The sequence below is a fragment of the Uranotaenia lowii genome, chromosome 1 (assembly GCF_029784155.1).
Source record: "Uranotaenia lowii strain MFRU-FL chromosome 1, ASM2978415v1, whole genome shotgun sequence".
NCBI classification, from domain to species: Eukaryota; Metazoa; Arthropoda; class Insecta; order Diptera; family Culicidae; genus Uranotaenia; species Uranotaenia lowii.
The window spans coordinates 163,756,244-163,780,902 of NC_073691.1; the positions used below are offsets into that span (position 1 = coordinate 163,756,244).

The 24,659-nt window shown below is 40.8% G+C and overlaps 1 protein-coding gene across 4 annotated transcripts in view; it reads left to right on the plus strand.

The window, feature by feature from the left end:
- The window catches only part of LOC129747605 (uncharacterized), a 166,815-nt gene that overhangs the window by 136,866 nt on the left and 5,290 nt on the right, over window positions 1–24,659 (plus strand). For all 4 annotated transcript variants that reach the window (XM_055743734.1, XM_055743015.1, XM_055742261.1 and 1 more), the window contains exons 4-9: window positions 4,197–4,654; window positions 11,141–11,487; window positions 11,553–11,714; window positions 11,776–11,964; window positions 12,026–12,155; window positions 12,218–12,521. In XM_055743734.1, coding sequence (XP_055599709.1) covers window positions 4,197–4,654; window positions 11,141–11,487; window positions 11,553–11,714; window positions 11,776–11,964; window positions 12,026–12,155; window positions 12,218–12,521 — 1,590 coding nt within the window. The remainder of the gene's footprint in view (window positions 1–4,196; window positions 4,655–11,140; window positions 11,488–11,552; window positions 11,715–11,775; window positions 11,965–12,025; window positions 12,156–12,217; window positions 12,522–24,659) is intronic.

Consider the following 24,659-nt stretch of genomic DNA (forward strand, 5'->3'; position numbering starts at 1 on the left):
ATGTACAGCGCTACCAATGATTTGAGAAACCAGTAGAACGTTTACGACGACTCAGGAAGCTGATTTACGTCTTACCAAAAAGAAAAAAAATGATAAAACTCTATTTTAATCAAATCGTTTGTAAAAATAACTCAAACAGCTAGAAAATACATCGTGGGGTATACACTAGGATTGCAAATTTTCCCCTCGGGATAATGACTCTCCGAATCACAGGGGAATTGCTGAATTTATTCGAAGTTCAAATGGAAAACTTCCCCAAACTCGGGACGCTTAATTTCTCTTGTAAGACGGGACTAAATTTCCATGAAAGCTCAGATACTCGATCAATCGTCCTGTATCACGGTATAACTTCAGCTGTCAACAGTTTTGTGTCGCGTTTTTTTTATATACAGACAAAATTATTAGCGAGAAATTGGCCTCAGTCATAACCTCGAATATTGATTTGTTACTGGCCTCACTAGATGCTTTACTAAAATCAGTATATGCTTGCTTTAAACAAATTAGAATTTTTCAGAATTGATTACATTTTTTTTACTCTCAACAGCTAAACGTTTGTATTCATTACGGGGCGTGCCTAAATGAATGAAGATAAGTGTAGCAGGCGCATTTTTGTACGTCGCGTTAAAACTTTCCTTTTCATGAAGGAATATTTAAATAAGGTAGTGCCGAAAGCCATATTGGATTTTTGTGATGTCACAAAAAAGAATGTATCGAAAATGTATATGCGAATGGCAGAAATTTCAAAGAAAAACACGTTTAAGAACAAACATGAATTCTAATATCATTTTGATTGTATTGTAAGGCCTCTATTTCAGTATGTTATGAAATTTTCTGGTCCTTTGAAGATTGCATTATGATTTTTTTTTTCATTTTAATAATATATGCAATGTCATCTTGAAGCTCAAACGTGCAAAAAGGAAGAAAAAATCAGCTTTAAAAAGGTCTAGCTGGTAGTTATCGAGTGTTCAACTGATTGTCATTATTTTTATCCAACCGGTTTACCATATTCAATTCTTATGTAGAACAATGAACATCAATTAATTATTGTTAAATTTTGTGTTTTGATTACTTTATTGTAATAAAGATCTTAAACTGCACTGTCTTGAACATTTTTAAGGAAGACTTTAAACTAATTTTAAAGTTTTGCAAATTTAAGCAGGGGAAATCCACTAATTTTTCGAACTTCGATGGTCTATTTTATAAAAAAATTACTCCAAAATCCAACTTTTTTTGTACCTATCTTGAAGAGGAAGAATCCTTCTAGAATTACATGTTTTAAAAGTAGGAAAATTTCCTGCAAATTCATCGAATTATCAACGAAAAAGGCGAATTTCCTAGTAAATTAACAAATTATGCGAGATTGTGACGACACAGTCTGTACCAAGGGGCAGGGCTGCCTTGGAACTACCTTCTTTAAATATTCCTTGCATTTTCACCGTAAATTCGCGTAGAATATTCGGGTGTATTGTGTAAAAGTGTATTTAATGAACATATACATTACATGGTGATAACCCAAGCAACGAAAAGTCGCTCACTTACCTAATCATGGAATTTCAAAGTTCAGATTTGGCTAAAAATAGATGTTTTGAGACTTTCAGGTGCTCATATCACGTACAATTTCCTTTTAACGCTTTTTTGAAGTCTAAAACGGATCTTCTAAGTGCTTTTTATGCGACATCATTCAAGAAGGCTGCAAACGTTCGCTAAGCTCTTTTTAATTAACCGTTTCAGGCCAGGGGGGTGACAATCTGGTCTTCTTGCGAACAAGAATCTTTTTCTTTTTTTCTATCCATCGGGAAAAACGTTTATGGTGTTTTCCGCTCGAAGCAGTACAGAGTTGAAAAAGTCAAAATTTCAACTAATGAGGAACCAGAATGATTGTTGTGTTGGTGGGCAATCATTCATAATTCTCTAGTATTTGACATCTAGTCCGGTTCCTTGACAGCAAAATGTCAGGTTTGTTATGGGCCCACAAAATCGTGGGCCCGTAATTTTGATGGTTGTCAAAATCAATGACAAAGGATAGGGCTGTCACCCCCTTGTTTCAGGCCCAACTTGGCAACGTAAAGAACTTGTTTGGAACTTCTAAGAGACATGTCAAACAATTCTGTCAATTGTCTGTCAAAAGTAGATTGTTTACATGAGAACTAATCTTAAAACATCAACTAATAACAAAAAAAAGCTTAATATATTATTTGATTCGGTTTTTTGCTCTGACTGCGGAAACTTTACATCCACGGTCAGGGCCACCAGAATGATACCTCTATGAAGCAGGATCAGCAGGAGGTGATCTTTGGAGAACATCTACATTCGGTTGGTGCTGGATCCGGCAGAAATACTGTGCAGATAGAAGCAGAGCCTAAAAATTATACACCATTCCATCCTAGACCGGTGTCCACAACTTCAGTAAAACATCGAATCAGGAACGGGGTATAGTATGTCCGATCAATACCAGCGATTCGGATCAATGCCAGCGATTCAAATAACACCCACACCCAGCCGGAAGCCTACAGTCTGCTGTTTTCTGTAATAAAGTGAATCTCGCGTATATGTGTTGAAAAATTTTGATGAATAAAAGTTTATGAAAATGGCTTGTGCATTTTTTTTAATTCATGTCCACTCTAATGATAATGTGAAAAAACCAACTCAAATCCATTGTACACCCAAAATTCAGCCTCTGTGCCAATGGCGTGTAGTCAATTTCATAGCATCATTGGTACAAGAAGATAACGCGACCGGTGCTGATTCGATTTGCTCCCACCGGCATTAACCTTCCAAGTTAACCGAATTGCGTATGTCTGAAAGAAACAAAATAAAAACGCTTTCACGTCCCTCCCTATCGCATAACAAGACGAAGAAGGATGGAAATAAATACCGGCCAACACCAGGCAGCCAGCGAACCGAGCACTGTGCGTGTGAATGTAGCAAAAGCAACAACAAAAACATCCTTCTAATTCAATCCCTTCAATCCATCGGCAAACAACCACGGCCAAGCTGTGCGTGTGTATGCAGTAAAAGCAACAAAAAAAAACATTGCTTCAATTCAATCTACGGCAAACAACCATGGCTAAGCTGTGCGTGTGTATGTAGCAAAAGCAACAACAAAAACATTCCTTCAACTCACCGGCAAACAACCACACCGGCCAAGCTGCCCGGCTTTAGCAGCTGTGTATGTGTAGCGTGTGTATGTAATAGCAGGCAGTAAGCAAAGCACAATTCTCATTCAATGGGTTTCCCTTTGCCTTCACTCCCGTTCCCTTTCCCGTTACCATCGCAAGACAAAGGACTACTTTGAAAGGCGGCCAAACGCCGGGAAGCCACCGTTGTGCGATTTTTTGAGATTGTTCGGTGGCAGAAAGCCTATGACAAATATCCCTCGTCCTTCATGAAGCTCAAATAGCACACTGGTTAGGATGTCGGTCTGGCACGACGATATAGAAGGTGATTTAAGTTCGACTCTCCCTACGGGCGTTGTAGTTTATAATTTATTTTCTTGTTTCTGGGATGAATTATCCAATAGGAAGGAAATCCCATAAAATGTTTTTCTTGCTTCGCTTCAATGTAGTGGTCATGCATCATTTTAGTTGGGAGCCGAGTCCTTATGCCAGTTACGGTTTTTCAAACATATCATCTTCGGCACAGTGCACATTTCAGCGCATTATCGGCACAGAGATTTGCTAAATAGGCATTGGATTTTTGCAACCTCTTCTATGGGTGTAAATATATTCTCAAAAAATTAGTTTAAATACCCCATATAACAACCTCTAAATATACAGCTGGTTTGGTCAGGGGGTTAGCGGCCTTTCGTTTCATGTTAAAAAGTAGTGGTTCAATTCTATAGTCAGCAGTTTTCTTTGTAATAAAAATCAAATAAACATTGAAATCAATGAAATAAACCTATATAGACCGGCAAACAAGCAATCTGTCATCTGGTTGTCGGAGAAATCTGTCAACCGGATTTTTTTTCCAGCGCGTTGAAGTTTTTTGACATTCTCTTAGAAGCTGAATAATATTCTCTTCAGCCACCTTAAAGTACTTAAAAGTAACTTTAAGAACTGAAATTAAGGGCTTATTAGCATTCTCTTCAGACAGAAACGATAGCTGGTTAAGCTTCATGATAGGAATAATCAATAATACATTGATTCGAAGCCTTAAACATAATTCTAATTCTATGTATTCAATCTCCTCTCTTGCAGATCTTAGCTCGAGAACGAGTAGTTTCACGATAGGAAACGGCCTGGACCATCATCATCATCAGCAGCAGCAGCAGCAGCAGCAACAACAACAACATCAGCAAGGAACCCTTTCCCGGCAACTTCAGCAACAGCAGCAGCCGACGCATCAGCAGCTACAACAATCATCGAGTTTATCAAGTAGTAATAGTCTAATTAGTAACAATAATCAAATTAGAGATAGGGATAGCACTAATTACGTGACCGCAGCATCGGCGGCTTTAGGCGGCGGCTCATCCGGAACAAGTGGGATTGCGGGCGGGGGCGGCATTGGTGGTGCAACGACGAGTGGCAATCTGATCGGGGCAGGAAACGGAAACGGAGGCAGCAGCAGCACCACCCATCACCACCTGAACCTTGGGTCGGTGTCAGCCACGATGACCACTTCAACGGCTATTTCGCCCCCGCGGCCAATGCAGAAGGTGAGTACCAACTTGCTGGCTGGATAAAGCCGGTAGTGCTCTGTGGTGAAGATGAATAGATGTACTTCATTAATTAGCCGGTATTTGTTTCTTAACTTTGAAGACCACGATTGAGTCAGAATCGTGTACATAAATAGAGTATGAAATATAAATTCCCATTAATTTTGATCGGCTATTATGTTCAGTATTGTGTTTCTCCATGAATATAGATTAATGGAACATGATTTTGCGTTACATTTAACCTATAGGTAAACTTGTACATCCAAAGAAGAGGTTGCGAAATTTCAATACCGATCGGAGCTAACAATGATCCAACAATGTGCATTGCGCCTAGTTTTTATTACACTCAATACCTTTCACAAGATCTTCGGGGAGAAAACTATTACACTTGTTACATCACTAAATTCGAGGGCGGTGATAAATTCTGCGGTTAAGACAAACCGTTCTCTTGAGTGCTTAAAACTAGACTGACATTATTGGACTTTATTACTTGATCGCGCACCAAACTTTGCTCTCCTAGTGTGCCTTCTCGGGTTTCACTGTGTCAGCACAAAATGTGCCTTTTCTGGTATGGTGTGCCCCAAGAACCTTCGATGGTGGCCCGTTTGGGATGTTCATACAGCGCTTGTGTTGTCCAGGCGCGATCGCCTCTGGCTCAACTCCGATTGTTGTATTCTTCTAGCGTTTCTACGCCAATGGTACAACAATATGGCGGTTATTATCGCCACGATGACGATTCCGTCCACGACGCTATATCGTGGACGGAAATGTTTTTTTATTATTTCAAGATATAATTGAAATATTTCTTTTCCAGGAATGAAAAAACGAAACTTAAAATAAAAACCGTTATTTAAATCATTATATCTCAACATAAAAGACATTCGTTTCGACTTTGGTTTAGTTAGAAGATTTGTAAAAGTGATTTTAAAAAATTTGCAAAAAGTCCAATATTTGATTAAAATGCGGTGAATTCGTGCACTCATAGTGAAAAACCATGTATATAACATAAATTTTCATTTGAATCGATAAAAGTCTTTATTCTTTACCTTTAGCATGCAAAAAAAATTGATTTTGGATGAATGGCGGTGAATCCGTGCACCCATGGTAAATTGCTCTACTTATGGAAAAAATATGCTTCAAAACCTACAATATCAGGTATAATTTATAGGCAACGTGTTGAAAAATTTCAGAGCGATGGATACTAGAAAATATCTACTAAAACCAAGTTGAAGTGAAACCGTGCACCCATGGTCAATACCCATAGCCATCTTACATGATTGTATAATTAGAATATTAATGTGTTTTAATTTTTTGATAATTATTTGAAATATTCATTTTATGACATACACGCATCCGTCAACTATGCCAAAATGAGGTGATTCCTTGCACCCATGGTGAAAAAATATTCCCATTTTATAACAAAAATGTTATCGAATCGATTACAAAATAATTTCAAAACAAAAAAGTTAAAAATATTATGATATAAAAAATTCCCCTTTGCCAGTCATTTTGATTGGTCATGGTCCGAGTAGATACCTATATTCAATTTGCCGGTCCTTCTAGTGTTAAAGAACGCTAAACAGAACCCAATTTTTAAGGTGATGCAAAGATAGGCTTGAAAAATTGCCGGACTTGTCCGAACTTATCCGGATATTTGACACAAAATTTAGGAAAAGTTCGCAGCGGCCGGTTACCCGGATTTCGTAGAAAAAAGCTTGGATTTTTTACAGATTGTTTCACTTTATTTTCCAAATTGAACAAACAAATAAAATTGAGCTATTTTATTATCTTTTATTTCGGCGTCCAGAAACGGTTTTTTGAGCAAGTTTAATCTAAATAATCATGAACAGTTTTTCGGAAGCCTTAAATAGGATTTAAAATGAGCTGTTTTGTTTTGATGTTAAAATATATTTTCAACTGTATTCTTTTTGAATTTTATTGAATAATTCCTTGGTTTTGACCAAATTTTCTCGGATATTGCCTGGATTTTGGTTTGCAAATTTTTAAATCGGATGCCCGGTTTTAAGATTAAATTGCCCAGATTCACCCGGACCGGATATGTCTGGAAAATATTCTCGCAACCTAAATGCTAAACATAACAAGTTATTTAACTTTTAAAAAAATGCGGCTAATTTTGAGAAAAGGAAACACAAAAAAAAACATTATACTTGAATGATTTTCTGTTTTTAACCATTGAATGTAATTTGAGGCTAAATTAAGGTTTTTCCAGTGTAAGACAGTGAAACTTCATAAAAGTGTTACCTATTTTATTTTTACAGACTGAATGTCATGTTCTTTAAGTAAAACAGTATCCAGTTCTGAAAATCATAAATGGATAGAAAAGATTAGAAAATAATGACAGGAGTAGAAAATGATCGAGGAGAGATTTTATAAGAAGCCTTTTCATCAAGCACGGACCAACTGTTTTGAAGGGAAGAATCGGAAAAAGTTGAGTCTACCACAAAAGTTTTCTCAGGAAAAAGCGGGACATTTTGAGAGAAAAGCGGGACGGTGGGACATTTTCTAAAAAAAACGGAACATGACCCGCTTTTGCGGGACGGATGGCAACCCTAGCTTACTATGAATTTGTTGTGGGAACTCAGCCGGCCACAAATTCCCTTCGATTTTGAAATACGTCAGCGCTTTTTGCAATGGTTTGCTTAACGCAACAATTTTTTCCCATCTTGGTTTAGGGATGTTTCTACCGGCTGGTTATCATAGTAATATCACTTCCAGCGCCAAACATGATATGATTGCTTTCCCGACTACCAGCATAAAGACTCCAACTCTCGAACAAAATGATGCATGACTAAGGGCAGTGCACCCACCTCCGTCGTATCCCTCTGATTCGTCTTAATTCATGAATGCATGTTTTAGAGTCGAAATTTATTTTCCACTTTAATTGGCTACTTCACATCATAAACTTACGCCTGTAAATTTATTTTCTATCACAAATTTGTCATTTTTAAAAACTATTTTTTGAAAAATTTGATTATGAAATCACGAAGTGAAAGGAATTATTGGTGCACTCCGCCATAGACGAACTTAGTGATCCCTCTAACGTTTTTCTTTATTTTAACGCTTCCTGTCAATGCTTGTAACTATCAAAATCATAAAAATCAACAGAAAAATGTTGAAATCAAATTCTAAAAATGATTTCATACTAGTCTGATTTATATAAATTTGTCAATTTTCGATTGAAATTGATTGCTCTGCCACTATAATTCATCGTAATTTTGCGACAGCGAATAGGAAACCTTTTTGCAAGAATTGGAATTAGACCGGTTTATTTTTACTAATTTTTGCTGACCATAGTCGGACTCATAGAGATTGAACATAATTAATTACCAAGTATTTTTTTTATTTTGACCTCTTTGAAGCTAGGAACATGCTGCGATAGGAGATAAGTGCTAAAAGTTTATTTCTATTAATACATTATTTGAATGTATTCAGCATTGCTTATAATACATGGTTTTGAATGAACAAAAAAACTGATGGACTTTTTAGATAAATGGTAATTATTTCATCAAGTGGATTGTTTTTTAGATAATTACACTAGTTTACAGCATTTTTGAACTTAGTAAACTGAAGGTCACTTTTAATGTAAAATCGGGCGCTGAATCCGAAAATGAAATTCAAAAAAATCTCAGTAAAACCGTTTTTGAGTTATGCTCCAAATATGAAATTTTGGAAAAATAAAAAAAGTTCTTGTACTAAGATTAAAATATCTCGGACGGCATAACAGTAATTTTAAATCCCTCTTTTGCGTATTGAAGGTGAATAAATTTTCTATCGATCATCTGAACACTGTTTTGCGTATGATCAACAGTATTGTTGATATAAGTGACTTTATGATAGAAAAAATTATAAAAAACGCTTTTTTTGGAGAAAATTTTGTTTCAGCGAAAGTTTTAGACTCCATGGTAACACTCAAAAAATCTGATTTTCTTCTACGCTTAAATGTCAATTTAAAAAAAAAAAGATTTCAAGTGGTTATTTATCAAAATCGGTGGAAAATTGATGAAGTTATGGCTACTTTACAATAACAGCATTTTTGTAGTTTTTAATAATTTAACGAACCGCAGTACACTTATCATAGTATAGGAAGAAAGAAACATGATAAATCTCACTCGCTCCAAGTCAAAATTATTTACTGGTTATCAACTATCGTAATACTTGAGATTCCTTTCATCGGCATTTTTCTCTGATAGCTTCCAAATTCCACGTCTTCTGGAAACGCAGCTAAAAGGAAGCATCCTTTCTCCCGGGAATTGATCAGTTAAATTACAAACACTTTTTACAATAGATTTTTTTTTTCATTATACATTTCTTGAAAAAAAAATCATCCTCAAAACACATCTGTCACTTTCAGACACCGCCTACCGAGTCCCTGAAAAATAAATCATTAATTGTCTAAAATGTACGTAATGGATTGATCTATTTCCTGCATAGTTTCATAACACAATGTTAGAAATATAGTTCATTGCATGAATGTCAGTTTTAAACCAACATGGAACGCAATTCTATTGAAGTAATGATAATTTTCGAAGGTGATGGAAAGTATTATATAAATATAAGGTATCAAAGAAAGAAAGAACATAATCCGTAAATATCATGAATTTTTCGAAAAAGATTCAACGGCTCACCGATGGGGCTTGAACCCGTAATTTCCGCTTCAGTACAACGGCGCGTAAGCCAATTCCACCACAGCGTACAAATCGAGCTCCACCGATCAAAGTCGGGGAGTTTGGACTGGGATCCAGCTTCAATGATTTTTTTCAGATTTAGTTGATTTTTAACTTATTTAATCTTCATAATAAGCTTTTACCTTTGAAAGATTTAGAGTCACTGATTCCAAATCTGCGATAATCTTTTGTTATACCAGTTACGATCAACTCTCCCAAAGACAGCGAGTAATTTTGACTTCTGAGAATAAAGTTATAGATGTTTTCTTTTTGTCTATTATTTTCAGTTCTGCATAATACGGAAATTATATCGAATTTTAAAGAATATTTTATAATCGGGCTTTTGCTACACACACATACAAGAGGTCTGTTGGGCACACATCAGCTTTTTTTTAAAGTGTTATAGTAAATTTCAAATCATCTGCTACCAAATGAAAACGATTAGGTGGACTTTAAAGAGAATATCAGTACGAAACCAAGCAGAGCAATTGAAAAAAAGGAAATTATCTTTGAAAGGCACTAGGCACGTTTGAATCAGATCCTTTCAAGACGAACTTTGATCTATTTTCTAGGATTTTGAACCAAGAGAATGAAGTTAAGAGCTTCCGTCGTGGAATTTAGTGACAACTATTAGCAATTTTTGTTCTGCTTCCACTGAAAACTTAACAGAATCTTCATTTTCTCAGAATGTGTTATACGAAACCAGAAATAAAATTATCAAACAAGTTAACAAATTTGTTGTCTTTTCAAAAACGTGCTATTCATTAAAAATATTTTTCTATTTTTCATAATTTTTTTCAAAAAACAACTTTTTTTCGACGATTTCAATTCAATTCACATGAAGTTGTCACTTTTGTTCGCCCAACGGCTTACTTATACTAATGCACTGTGCAAAAGCCAAAAGAAGAAATTAATTTTTGTTCCAGCCTAATTAGATTCAAAAACTATTTTAGTTTTCATCAAAGTTTATTTATTCATTAGAATGATCGATTTTACTCGAAACTAGTTCTTTTTTTTCTTTTCTTTTTGATAGGACCGAAACTAGTTCACATGAACGCATTGACTCTAACTTTACGCAACAACTAACTGGCTGAATACTTCATATAAGCATTTCTCATAGAGAAACAAGAATTAAGAGAAACAAGAAATAAAAGAGGGTTAGGTTTGTGAACTCAAGTGCCACAATTCACAAAACATAAAATGGGCAGCAAGCCGGAGGACTGAGAAGAGGGATAAAATCGGGGGATTGCAATAGAGAGAGAATTCTTTGCATTTGGAATGGTAATGATCAAAATCAACAACTGCTTCTTAAACTGCAACAATTCGTACATTTTATCTCTCTCTCTGCGCACTGGTTTCTCTATTTAAACTCGAATCTTTTCATTTCTCCACAAAAATTGCCACAAATCGCCATATATTATAACAATTTCAAACATCGAATGCAAAATTTGTGTGATCATTGTCGTATCTTCTCCCATTATTTCCGTTCCCCGAAAAAATACGCCAATGATCACGCAAGTTGTGCAACCAATGATTGAAATTATAGTAGATTGTAACTAACTGTGCGGGAAAATGAGTAAATTTGTGTTAACCAAACCAGCGCTCAGAGAGAAAGAAATTTTACGAATTGTTGAAAATTGTGCAGTAATTGTGAAATTTTGGTCATTACCATTCCAAATATAAAGAATTCTCTCTCCGTCTCAGTCCCCCGCAGCAAACAGAAATAATCAGACGATTTTTTCTTAAGTAGATTACGTAAATACGAATCAAATTCAACCAACATTTTCTCATACAATTCTAGGTGATCCCGACGGTGGTCTACCTGATGTCCCGCATCGCTGTACATATGGAGATCGAGGGAACCGCACAATGCCCGGCCCAGGTCATGCTGGCCGCGGCACTCGGCTGTGAAGAACTAGGAATTACCAATAAGCTGCTGGCCCAGAGCGTATTCGGCCTCTGGATGACCAGCCCGTTGCTGGAGGTTCAGCTGAAACCGCACCACAGGCCCTATGCGGTCCGGGTCGCCTGGTCCAAGCTGCTGGACAAGCACAGTCACGGGAACGAGCTGGAGAAGCTGTCGGACGAACCGATGACCATGCTAAGGAGGAATGTGTTCTTCGGCAAGCGGGACGAGGAGAAGATTAAGTAAGTATCTCTGGTGACTTCGGACTGGGTTTGCAGGGGTTACTTTACGTTTGACTATGTTTTAGGGACCCTCGGATATTGGAGCTGCTGTACGAAGAAGCTCGACACAACGTACTAATGGGTCGGTACGTGATGGAGTCATCTCACTCGATCATGCTCGGAGGAATTCAGGCGAGGATAGAGCTGGGCCCGTACAATTCGCATACCCACACAACGAGCTACTTCAGGTGAGAAGGAGAATTTCAGTAGTGGAGCTTGTTGTTATAACAAATTTGATTATCTTTTCAGAGAAAATCAGTTCCGCTTCCTACCGGCTCACGTGGCCAAGAGTACGAGTTGGTCGTGGCTTCCAATAAGCCGGCGAACGTCGGCCGAAGTAAGACTGCTAGAACAATACAAACGGGTACCGACGACGGCGACGACCAAGAAGCTTATGCGGAAGTATCTCGAGTTCTGCTGGGGGCTGCCGTTCTATGGGTTTGTTTTGAAGCTGTAATGCAAAGCGTGAAGTTAACCTTACGCTTATTTTTCCTGCTAGGTCTGCCTATTTCCACGGTCAGGTGGAACAACCGGTCCGGGGTTTGATGAGCTTGATGCAACAGAAGGACCTTCCAGTACTGATAGCGGTAAACGAACGTGGAGTCTATGTGATAGATCAGATTGAATGCGTAAGTTGTTTTAAACCATTTTAGCATATCCAACGTAGAACTCAGCCTTTTTTTTATTTCAGACTCTGCTACTAGGACTGAAGTACGAGGAGCTGTCCTGGGATTTTGCCAAACCGAGCAACGTAAACGATCCGGACTGTTTGCCGTGCATATTTGTGCAGTTCGGAGCCGTCGAGAATGGAATAGCGGTGACGAAGTTGATGCAGATTTTCACACGACAAGCAGCCATGATAGACGCCTTAATAACGCACTTTATCGAGCAGGCCAAACGGCGGAAAGAGAGCGGGGAGCAGGATCCGGCGGCCGCTCAGGTGCCGGGAGTTGCGGCTGCCGGTGCCGCCAACGTTGCCGAGAATCAGTATGAAGGTAGGCATGTGTAATTGTTGTTTGGCGTTTGTGCTCATTTTTGTAAGACTAAGCCGGTATCGCTCCTCGATCGTCTTCCTTAGGTATTCAAGCAATAATAAGTTATAGTCTACCATTATTAAGTTGCTTCTTCGGTTCTGAACCCTCAAATGCCTGTCAACGTTCTATCAGCTGCTCAATCCAACGACTCCCTAAAGAGTGCCAGGCTCGACGACCTTTCTGTTAACCCCTGATTGCTGACCTCGCTGACCTTGTAGTGGATTCTAGTTCGACTACCTTTCAAAGCTCCAATGGCACCTGATCCAACGACCTTCCAAAAGTTCCGTTCCGATGACCTTTCAATGGCTCTGGTTTTAGCTCAACGATCTTGCTTCGGCTTACTGTCCTTTGGCTCATTTTGTTATCCCTCTTTTCTTCATTTCCACCTGTGCTGTGCGGAAATGGGTCCCCTCTTGAGCATTTTGGGAATAGCGTAACGTAGAATAACGTAAATAAATAATTTTATTTCAATTGATTTATTCTTGTTGCATATTCAACTGAATTTGATAATTCTCTGCTCATAGTGCAGCTTTAAGCTAACACCACGTGCTATGGTTGACGATTGCCAACAAAGTTGGTTATTAAATTCATATTATCATAAACTACTTTCATGACTCAGTATAACGGTATAACGCAATGAATATGAGTTATCAAAGCTATCCGTTTCTCTTAGGAATTTCAGGTATGGTCTTTTCTCGTATATCATAGATGAGTACTGAGTAAAACTAATCATCCAATGGAAATTACTCATAATGCTACGTCAGTAAGCCAACACCGTGGCTTATCTATTGGACTGCCAAGTCCGCTAGCGAGGGATCTGATAGCTTATCTCTAGGGCTGAGTAGTTGTGTTCTGTTGTGCATGTAATGGTGCCTCACTCAAGTGCACGTGACCTTTTAACTGAGTCTCACAACACGTATGAATCCAGGCATACTGTGTCCTAGGATCGTGTTGCATTCGATTCAAGTTGTCATATGAGACCCGAAATACTCCATGTAGCAATTCGTCTCTTTGGCCTCTCTCCTAATTCGTCTCAGTACACGGTTAATGTTATTGTTTCTTGAGTTATAGTGCACCAAGACTGCTTGTTGCGGCGAATATCGGTTATAAAGTTCTCAGCGATAAGAGCAATAAGTTGTACACGTCTTGACCTGAACCAGGAATAAGTAAAGATTGCATGATCTGCCGGCTACTCCGTATCCACGCAGTCAGCATGCGCACTACAACCACAGATAAACTGAAACTCAAGCGATTGTCGAATACTACACCGATTATTTCAACTTTCGACTAACTTTTCGACTATTCTATCAGTGATCATGAGCACTTTCTTGTCCACCAGGTTCAGCCGAACCCCATGGAACACTAGATCAACACTCGGTTTCTAAAGAAGCCTTCATTTCCTTACACAGGTTATTGGGAACACACATCCTGTGGAGCGCTTTGAAGGCAGTTTCTCAACTGTATGTTCAGGATGCAGAGAGCTGACGGTACTTCGGCTCGGAATCGTTCTTGTCGAACAGATGGAGCAACGTCTTCGGTGACGTTCAAAGGTGCAAAGAGAACTCTTCATGCTACATGCAGCGCCCGACAGCTACGAAAGAATGTTCTTGCAAAGTTACAAAATGTATAACCTTGTGGGTTGGTTGGCCTGCCCAGCACCAATGAGAACCCCCCTCTACACGCCTCAGGGCCGGCTATCCGCGTTCTAGCTCGCACAAGGAAAACACTGAGCTTTGTATAAGCGAACTTTCCCCGTTTATTGGTATTTAGGTCGACAAGATGGTTTCCACTAATGTTAAAGGCTTCACAAATTATGGGCTCTTCCTACCTTGAGATGGCTGCCAATAAAGAACTTCGGGGCTGCTTCTTCACCTCACTCCCTTCCGCCTCCGTTCGTTGAACTACGCTGCGGCGCAAGGTGAGTAGCTCGGTAGGCTGTTGTCGCAACTCCTCTTTGGCTGACCCTTCGGATTTCCGGACCACCAGGTGTTGAAGGTTACCTGGATGCGGTATAATGCCGGACACCTCGGCGTTGACGGCTGCCTGTGTGGCGGGTACTGCTCAGCTGTCGTGACGGGGCCTCTTATGATTCGCTTCGCTTCTCCGTTGGCTATCTCCAGACTCGCAGCAGACCTTCAGTGGGTATTAATCCAGACAAACAAAAAGGGGTCCTGTTGGCGCAATGGGATAAAACGAAAGCGGATTAGGAACCATTCCGGTGGGCCAGTTCATCATCCCATAGGATTCCGGGGCGGCAATCACTCCTCACCTGGTTGTTGTGTGCTTAATTTTCACTACCAGCACTATCGGATGAACCGTATGGTATGGACGTTGTTTGTGGAGTGATTGTCGAAGCTGTAGGTCATCGCCCCGGATCTGAACTTTCGGCTCCGTCCTGGGATTCCGCCCCATTGCGCCGCTTTCGAAGCCCGCCTATGGCTGCCCATCTGTGCGTTTCAATCAGCGCCCTCTGTTGAACAGCATCTTACTCAACAATTACCTAGCCATTATTTGCGTATGGCGTCGGTGGTGTAAGGTACGGTCCGCCTCCACTCCACACAGCGCTCCCTGTGCACATTTACATTTACAACGTTGATTCTCACTGATCTTGGGCTTCTCACACAACGCACTGGTTGCAAATGAATCTATCTCCCTTACGAACAGAACCTCGAGCTTGTCTGCAAGTAAAAGTCAGCCGTGACTGCACATATCGAGAAATTCAACCGATTCTCCGAAGTTCGGATCACTTGCAAGGCCTTTTGCGACATGTCTGCAAGTTGCTTGCTGCGCATTCATGCAGTACAAACTTGCAAGTTACGGAAGGAGTCTTTTGATCGAAGCTACAAAGATAAGGCATCATCTTCAGCGTAGTGGAGGTGATGCGCCGCGAACGTGTGTAGGATACCCCATCGTCGGAAGTATCCGAGTAATGCGGCTTCCTATGGGGGAAACTGCAGGCATAAGACAATACCTTCCTTGTAGCGGACTTGTAGGAAGGGGGTTTGCTACTGTTGGGGGATACCAACGGGAAGAGAGGCACTCGATACCGGGCGAGCCTCTCGAGTCGGTGTGGGATGTTGTCAGCGTTCAAAGTCCCGATGAGCCGTTAAAAGCACGAGTCCAGGACAAGCTGTTCTTGATTTGGCACATGATGGGCAGAACAAGCCGCAAGCCAAAAACCCTAGGGTTACAAGCTTTATCTGCGTAGTGGGTGCCGTGGGTATGCCGCGTTCATGCGTAGGATGCTCCACGTTCGGGGAGTATCTGAGTAGTGCGGTTCTCATCGACCAAAGCTGCGTTGATAAGACTTGACCTTCTTTGCAGTGAAAATCATTGGGAAAGGGTTATTCCACGATCGGGAATACCCACGGGTAGAGTGGCTCTCGACGGCCATTCGAGTTGGAGTAGGATGACGTCTTTGTCGGGAATCATTCGAGTAGTTGCGTTTAGTCCCGCACATGTGCTGTGACAGGCGCGGGTCTAGGATAAGCTGCTCTCGATCGGCACACGACGGATATGGAGGTGGCAAACCTCGAATCCTGGAGATAAGAGATCGGGTTTCGAGTCGTTAGAAGAGAGGCCAGTCCTCAAGTCTTCAGGAGGTTAGGTTGGTGTGGTCAGCCTCGAGTCTTTACGATAAGAGATCGGGTCTTAAGTCGCAAGAGGAGAAATCAGACTTTTTTTTATTAAGTATTTGTTAACCCATTTTACGGATTGCATTCCAAGGCACGGCGAGCTACCTCGTCCCCCCAGTTTACTACTCTGGGTCTATGGGTGCAATGCTAAGGAATACTGTTCCCCCTACGCCATAAAGTCCACCTGGGGCCACTGACCTTTGTCCCCACCTCGAACTGTTTGACACAAGGCAATACTCCAAGGCAATACTCGTTACCGAATCCTCTCTAAGCAAATACTTCATTCTAACACAACTCGATGCGCAGCCCTCCTCTGACGAGTTAGGACCCGACATCTCATCGTGTTAAAAGAGGTCCTCATTTAGCGCAACTACTAACTTTGTGGATCTAGTCCAGGAAGTCCAGAGGCACAAAGCAAGTTGTCAACAACACTTTCTCTGTTGGAAAACGCGGGTCAGGAGGCAAGCATCCTAAGCCATGTGTAGGACTCAGACTCCTCCGGAGTCTCAAGTAGTGTTGATTTAAGTCACCACTCAGCGCAACTACTCAATTTCTAAGTCGGGTGCTTTACTCCCCGAAGCGCAAATCGAGCTGTAGATAGCCCTCATCAGGTCACACTCGCGGTTCAGGTGCATCACTTCCCGAAACGCGTGTCGAACCCTGACACTTCCGGCATACTGTGCCTCCTCACTGACACTGACGTGTTAAACACGTTCCTAAGTGATCGGCCCACCATTGGCCACTGGTACCTAAGTACCCGGGTGCACCATTTCTTCCGCGCGGGTTTGGCGAACCTGTCGACGGCCTCTAGTGGGTTTAGTGATAGTTCTCTTGGCCGGACTTGCAGACACGTTTCCGTCCTGGACCACGAGGGGAACTACCAGCCCAGAGCATCAGACAATTTTTTTTATTAGTTGATCACCCAGGTGGTAAATCCTTTTTACGGATTGCAATCCAAGGCTCGGCAAGCCACCGCGTCCCCCCAGTTCGCTTCTCTGGGTTCATGGGTGCAATTGGTGACTCATGATACTATGTACCCCTACACCATAAAGTCCATATTGGGCCTCTGGCAATATTTCCCATCCGGACCTGCAACAAAGGCTATACCCATGATGTTATTTTCGTTGTTATTTATTTAAGTCAAACTATGTAGACTACAATACTTAAAACTACTTAAAACTAATGGGAAGACCATACTCGCGCAAAGCGCTCCACGGCAATACTCATTTTTTCGTACTACACCAGCAATCGTCATCAGCTCTGCTGTCACGATTCACGACTCACGGGACAACTATCCGTTCGCCGCTACTCGTGACTCGAGTCCCACATTCGGCTTCTTGCCACAATTCGAGACGTCTTTACCCGCCTCTCCTCGTGTCTAGAGGGCCCTCTTTCAATACGTCTCTAGACCCAATTCGAGACGAGAGCAACTCGCCTCTCCTCGGGACTGAAGATATCCACACATCCAACTAATTCTCCGTCTCGACTCTTCGAGACTCAACCTGAGGCCCATCCACTGGGCGCCACATGTTACGGCACAAGGCCCCTCTATCTGTCGTGAGTCAATCGTATCCGCGAATCGGGGCCAGGAACCTCCCAAAAGGCAGATCGAACCAAATCCGCTCGAACATTTGGTCGTCCCGCATATCGAGGTCACGACTACCCGATAAACGTTACGACCTCTCCCTCTTGCAACTGAGCACTGGTACCAAGGTACCCAGTCGCACCACGTTTGTGTCACACTTAGCACGCAGCTCGTCAGTGGGCGGGCTGCACCAAGTGTGACGTGTAGTTCTCTCGGCCGTACGCCTACAGGTGACAAGTCTGTAGACACGACACGACACTCTGCATCACGGGGACATTTAATCAAGAAGAGGAGTATACATGGTTACCTCGCGTCAATACGAGGAGAGGTCAGACCTCCAGTAGCTAGAGGAGAGATCGGACCTTGAGTCGTGCAGAGGAGAGGTATGTGTACGTCAACCTCGAGTCGATGCGAGGAGGGGACGAATCTCGAGTCGCAACAGGAGAGGTCAGGCCTCGAGTAGCGAAGATGAGAGGTTTATGTGGGAATCTCGAGTCATTGCGAGGAGATGTATGTTTGCAAATTTGCAAGTTAACGAATCCAAACGCTCTTGTGTGGCCCCCCCAAAGATGAAGAAAATGATTCCAAAATGTTAACCATCATTTCAGTTGTTGACTCACCTCTGGCTGACGATTAAGCGAAACGGAACACCGTACTATGTGCTGGAAGCATCGACCACCATAAGCATACTCAATTTTTGGCTACGAGTATGAGCTCGCCAAAGCTTATCTCGCATGCCATCAACCGATAAGGACTTCATCATGTGGATCTGGTTGTTGCACTCTGGTTCTAAGGAGTTCTAGGCAGCTTCTCCATATCAAAGTTTAGACAGAACACTTTCGATGCACTCTGACAGCAGTATTTGACGCGTCAAAGACTCAATCGGTTAGATAACGTGCCGCTTTTAAGCCTACACCTTTCCGGATACCCGATGCGTCTTCTACCACCTCAGCTCTCAACCTGTATAAATTTATACAGGTATAAATACTTTGAAGAGCTTCGGTGAAGGCTTAAGATGGATCATGTATTTGAAGTTTATATTCAAAACGAATGATCGAAGAACTTCTGGACCGGAAAGACTTTTTTGAAATTAGTCACAAAAATTAAATACAAAACTGTGGTTGAACTCAAAGGATTTCATGCTTGGCCTGTATTTAGACGATGTCTGCTGTAAATCTTCTTTTTCGTAAACTATGAAAACATTCCGTACTAATGAACTTTTCTCGAGATAAACTGTTCAGATTTGGCGGGACTTTGCTCAAGGTCAAATTCAGAGCCGGTCTTTTGTCTAACAATTGAGCAGCCACATCGCATCTTAAACTCAACCGTAAAAAAACTATTCTTAAATAATTTTCTTCTTCGATTTATCGACATTGATTGGTACCTTCGTGTCCTTCGGTCAATTGTCATCGCTCTAGGGCAAAGGACACCTGGCACTGTGGTACCTTTTAGTTGTCTTCGCAGTGTCCAGTAAACGCTTAGGGCTAGCGTTAGGGTAAAACAACTAATGTGACAATGGCGTCTATTGGACCTCCTTCGGTTCCTCCAGACATAGCCAGTCAAACAAACGAACTAACGAGAAATTCGAGTGCACATTCCAACTGACAAATCAGCTCTGCAGGTCCATTACTACCAGAATGGATGGATACGAACCAGCAAAAAGGTCAAATAATCGTTCTAATGCTAACTGCGTCTAAGGACCAAGAACTTCCCAACAACCCATTTATAATAGGGAAATCTGTCTAACAACTCATCGGCAAGGTCGAAGATGCAAGATCCATTAATAATGGAACAATTGACGTAATCAAAGTTCGTGACGCAAAACAAGCTGAAAAACTTCTTGCGATGAAAAAACTGTTCGACGACACCGAAGTAACTGTTTCCTACCATCGCCTTAACTTTAGCAGATGTGTCGTTATATGCCATGACGTAATCGACATCGATGAAAAAGAATTGAGCGAGGAGCTTAGATCACAAGGTATAACCAACGTGAGACGTATACAAAGAACCGTCTCAGGAAAGAAAGCCAACACCGCTACACTCGTGCTGACTCTCTCTGGCACAGTAATCTCCGAATTTTTATATTTCGGGTTACTTAGAGTTAAAACTTGCACATACTATGACCAACCCATGTTGTGCTATCGTTGCTACACATATGCTCACACCAAAAACAGATGTGAAAAGCCCCAACTGTGCCAGAACTGCTTCAACATACATGAAGAAGAAGAATGCCGTTTGCCTACATACTGTTTGAACTGCAAAGGCAATCATCCTGCCAACAGCAAGAGATGTCCGATTTACGAATTTGAGAATCGTGTTTGCAAAGTAGCAGCTGAAAATCTGGTATCTCTAGACGAAGCGCGAAAAATGGTTTCAGCCAAAAACAGACCATCCACCTACGCTAACGTCAGCAAACTACAACAGCGACTTAAAAATGTCCGTAGCAACGACGAAATTCTTCGCTTAAGGACTGGAAACCGACAGCTTAAGGAACAACTACAACATTTCCAGATTCTAAGTGCAGAATTTGAGGCAATGAAACTCAAACTAGCAAGCCTTGAAAGACGCTCTCCAATCACACCCACACCTAGCACTGCAAGCCGAACAACACGTGAAACTTAAAAAAAAAAAAAAACACCAAAACGCAATTGAAGGATATCATTGCACACAACTCCACTTAAAAGATTAACACCATCGACGTCAGGGAGAGGAAATGTTTTCACTATAGGCAACTCCGAACTTACATTCTTGTCTCCATCGGCCGGCTCAGACGAAGTAGAAGAGCAGTTACTCTATGGACTCTACTATGGACACCTCTCAACCCCTGTTCTCTGATGATGGTGGAGAACACTAGGGCAGATAAACTGACAACGCAAATCAACTGTACCACGGCCACAACAAATGATGAATACCACGACAACAAGCATTCGAACACCAACCAACTCAAATACCCAAACGTATCACCCATTCCATATACCACAATAAACACGAGTGATCTCTCGAGCCTCTCTTCTGCCGGATCACATCTGTCTACCAGACCATCAGCTCTAGTACTTTAATGGAACATATGTGGAGCATGGGCAAAACAAACGGATCTGCAACTACTACTAAGCAACATCAATCCAGTAGCTGTCGCCCTCCAAGGTTTAAGAACCTCAGACCTATCTCACCTGCAGAAAAAGTACAATTGGGCAGCACATTACGGAGACTACCCACACATAAACAGCACTGGCCTGGGAATCAGAGAGGACATTCCAAACTCTAGCATTCCCACCCAATGCAGATACCCCACCGTAGCTGTCACTATCCACTATGTCCCCATGAAGGTCACCATCGCTTCCATCTACATTTGTCCAGGAAAGAACCTAAACAATGTGTCAACAGAACTCGATTCTTTTACACACAGCCTTCCAAAACCACTGATCTTAGTATGAGATTTTAGTTCTCACAGCCCTCTATGGGGTAACAATAACCACAACTCTGCTGGATGTGCTGTAAATGAAACTGTAGCGACACACAATCTCATCATTCTTAACAACACACAACAAACATTTATCTCTGCATCTGGACACACATCGGCAATCGACCTAGCTTTGGTTTCGTTAGAAATCGCAAAAGATCTCAACTGACGAGTCGCTGGACGAAAAATTTTCCCTACCAGAACTAATGAGGGCTATCGATCGCGGTCGAGGAAAATCGACAGGCCCGGACGATATTACTTCAATGATGATAAGGAAGTTACCGTATGTGACTAAATTACAGCTGCTCGACGCAATTAATAAAGTTTGACGACAGATCGCATCCCAGACATGTGGAAGGAGGCTATAACCATCGCAATTCCGAAAGCGAGGAAACCTTCAGAAGTACTGGGTAACCAGAAACCCATCTCGTTACTAAGCTGCGTAGGGAAGGTAATGGAACGGATGGTGAATCGAAGACTCATCGAGGTCCTAGAAAAACGAAAACTTGCGCAGAGGACGAGGTGTAGATACTATGCGGTTCGGGCTATGACTTCCGGAATCGCCTGACTACCGGTCCTTATCCCGAGCAACGGACTACACACACTTGATAGACAACTTCTTCCGATGATCACTGCCGCTGACTGACTGACTGTCCGATGACCGGTGATGCCAGTTCATCAGCTCTATGGGTGTTATAACATCATGACAGATATGAGCACCACACATCTCCCCCCTTCCCTCATTAAAAAAAATTTTAAACTTATTTTTTTTTTAAGTTTCTTATCTAGTACCAGAAATACAATCACATTTCTGGCAGGCAAATGTGATAGCATTTGACTTGCTTAAACGAGATTGTTTTCTCTCAATAAACTGTATAAAAAAAATGGAAATTAATTTTATCTGAAGGTTATCTTGCAGAAGAGCTTCCGATAAAAGCCAGGCCGTTGAACCGCATTTTCACTTCTTCAAGCTAGGTTCCATCACCCTTACGATAGACTGTTTGTGTTCTGGTCAAAACCGTTGCTAAACATCCCATCTCACACATAGATGAGATAATGATGGATTTTCAATCATCTGCACCTTAATTCTCTGTGCCTTAATGTTGAAACAAATCAAAGGTATTAGGTATATGGGGTAGTGGGCCCTGTAGCATTAAAATCTAAAATCATCACACAATTTGTTTTTCCGCTCTATTTTGGTAATATTTGATAAGGGTTTGAAATGGATCTTACAAATAGAGTTTGATAGCACGTGTAACATACTATCCGTAATTCACAAATTTATTACTAACAGAGCTCTCTATTGTTTTACTTGCATTCTCTCATTGTAAAGCTGAAGTATCAGAGTTCGAGAATTGCGTAAAAATCTAGATTTTCTCTTGAAGTGATTGTGACTTCACTTCCACTTTAACATGCATTCGTCTTAAGAGAAGAAGTTTAAAAAGATTAGTAACATTTGCGTTCAATTATCACTGAAAACCCTTTCTTCAATAAGCTTTTCATGGTGTCAAAGCACATACTTTCAAAAAACTTACAAAAGCCACTCTTTGGTCGGTCTTTTGGACATCCTCGCATTTGCTTTTTTCATACCATCAGTCGAGCTTTTTCAGAACGTTTCGGGGCTTGCATTTTCAAATGTGTCACATTCCGCCTCAAACGTCCTTCTCAGAGCTCTTTGAAAGCTAAGCATCCCAGCTCTCTTCTTTAGCAACCTCCAAGATATGTTCTTTCCATGACGCCCTTCTTTGCGGCTCTCGTTTACTTAGGTTTCTAAACACTATCTTGCGGCCTTCCGGGCGCTTATTTTCTTTTGACGAACTTTCTAGCCGCTTGCTTCTGTTGGCTTCCGGGCGCAAATTTTACATCTTTTTTATTCTATTTGACCAGCAGAGCAAAACCTTGGTTTGTCAAAAGAACCACCATGAGAAAATTCTGCATTCGGTATTCCATTTCGTTACGACATCAAGTTTATGTCATGTACAGTATATATGTAATATGTTCTCTACAAATAAAACTACAATCTAAACTTATTGTTCAGAATTCAGACATTGGTCGTCCCCAGATGCTTGCTACAAATTTTTAATTCACCGTTCATTCTTTCTTCATATGATAACTTGCAGGGATTAAATAAACCATCAAACAAATCGAATATCTTTTTCGTATGATCGATTTTAGTTTTTAGAAATTTCAAGAAACATGCACAACATGCATGTTGTTGTCTTTGTTTTTTTGGCAGTCGTGGTTTTTCCCAACGAGTTAACTGAATTCCGCATTTCCAGCAGTCTTCAAAGCTCGCTCTTGTTATAAGACAATTTTAGAGTAGTTATAGTCCCTCCTTTCCTCTACTTTAAATTTTTTTTTAAAAACAAATTACTATTCGTTTTCCTTAACCTGAATTAGTTTTCCTTAACCTGAATTAATAGTTCATTGTAACTGATAGGCTACGTTTAAGTTAATAAATTACAAATTACAATTACAAATTACAATTCTAGTAGAGTGGCTTTCAGTCGCACTAGCACTATTTGTCATCTAGCATTCCAGATAGGGGAGAGGCGGGCTATATGCGCATATTAAGGAAAGCACTCATTTTCTCCCATATTCCAATAGATAGGAGTCTGAAAATTATATGCACATGAGCGGACATCTGTTTTCTATACGTAAAAGCAATTTTTCTGTTAAAATCTCTTACAGTTTTTGTGAAAATAATTTTATAATAAAATAAGTCAAACTAGCCGATTTCCGAAACCGGCAGGCTAAATGCGCATATTTATGTTTTTAGCTATATTTCATTTAAAATTGCAATATATTGAAATTATTTTATTAAAAATGGTAGAAAAGGATGTTAAGCATACGTCAAGGCTGAAATTTTGGTGAAATTTTTAACATCACTAGTTCTTTTTCATGAAACATAGTTAAGTATGTCATAAGGTCATATTTCAGGGTAATATTTTGTTCATATTGTTGTGAATTTTTAAATTTTTTCAACTTTATATAACAATTTGATTTTTTCATGCTTTGTGTTAAAAGCGTATTACCCTCAAACTGCACTTATTAGATATGATGAGTCTCTAGCCATATCGTCAATCGGCTGTATGCGCATATTACCCAACATGCGCATTTAGGAATACTTCCCCCTACCCTTCCAGGGCACTATCCAGGGCCGATTCATACGACTTTCCAAGTTATCTATTCGAGTGGCCTTTCAAGCGCACTTTTACTCATTTGGACAGGCCAGCCATCTGAGCTGTCAAAGCTTACGCCATTCGAGTCTCGCTCTTTTTCGGGCAAGTTTTCTCGGTTGTCCTGCAATGCAACGCGGCCTTCATTGCATGCTTTTTCTCAGACAAGCTCTCTGGGCTGCCAAATAGAAGGGCCTAGGAGTCACGCTCATTCTCAGGAAAGTTTTCCTAAATGTAATG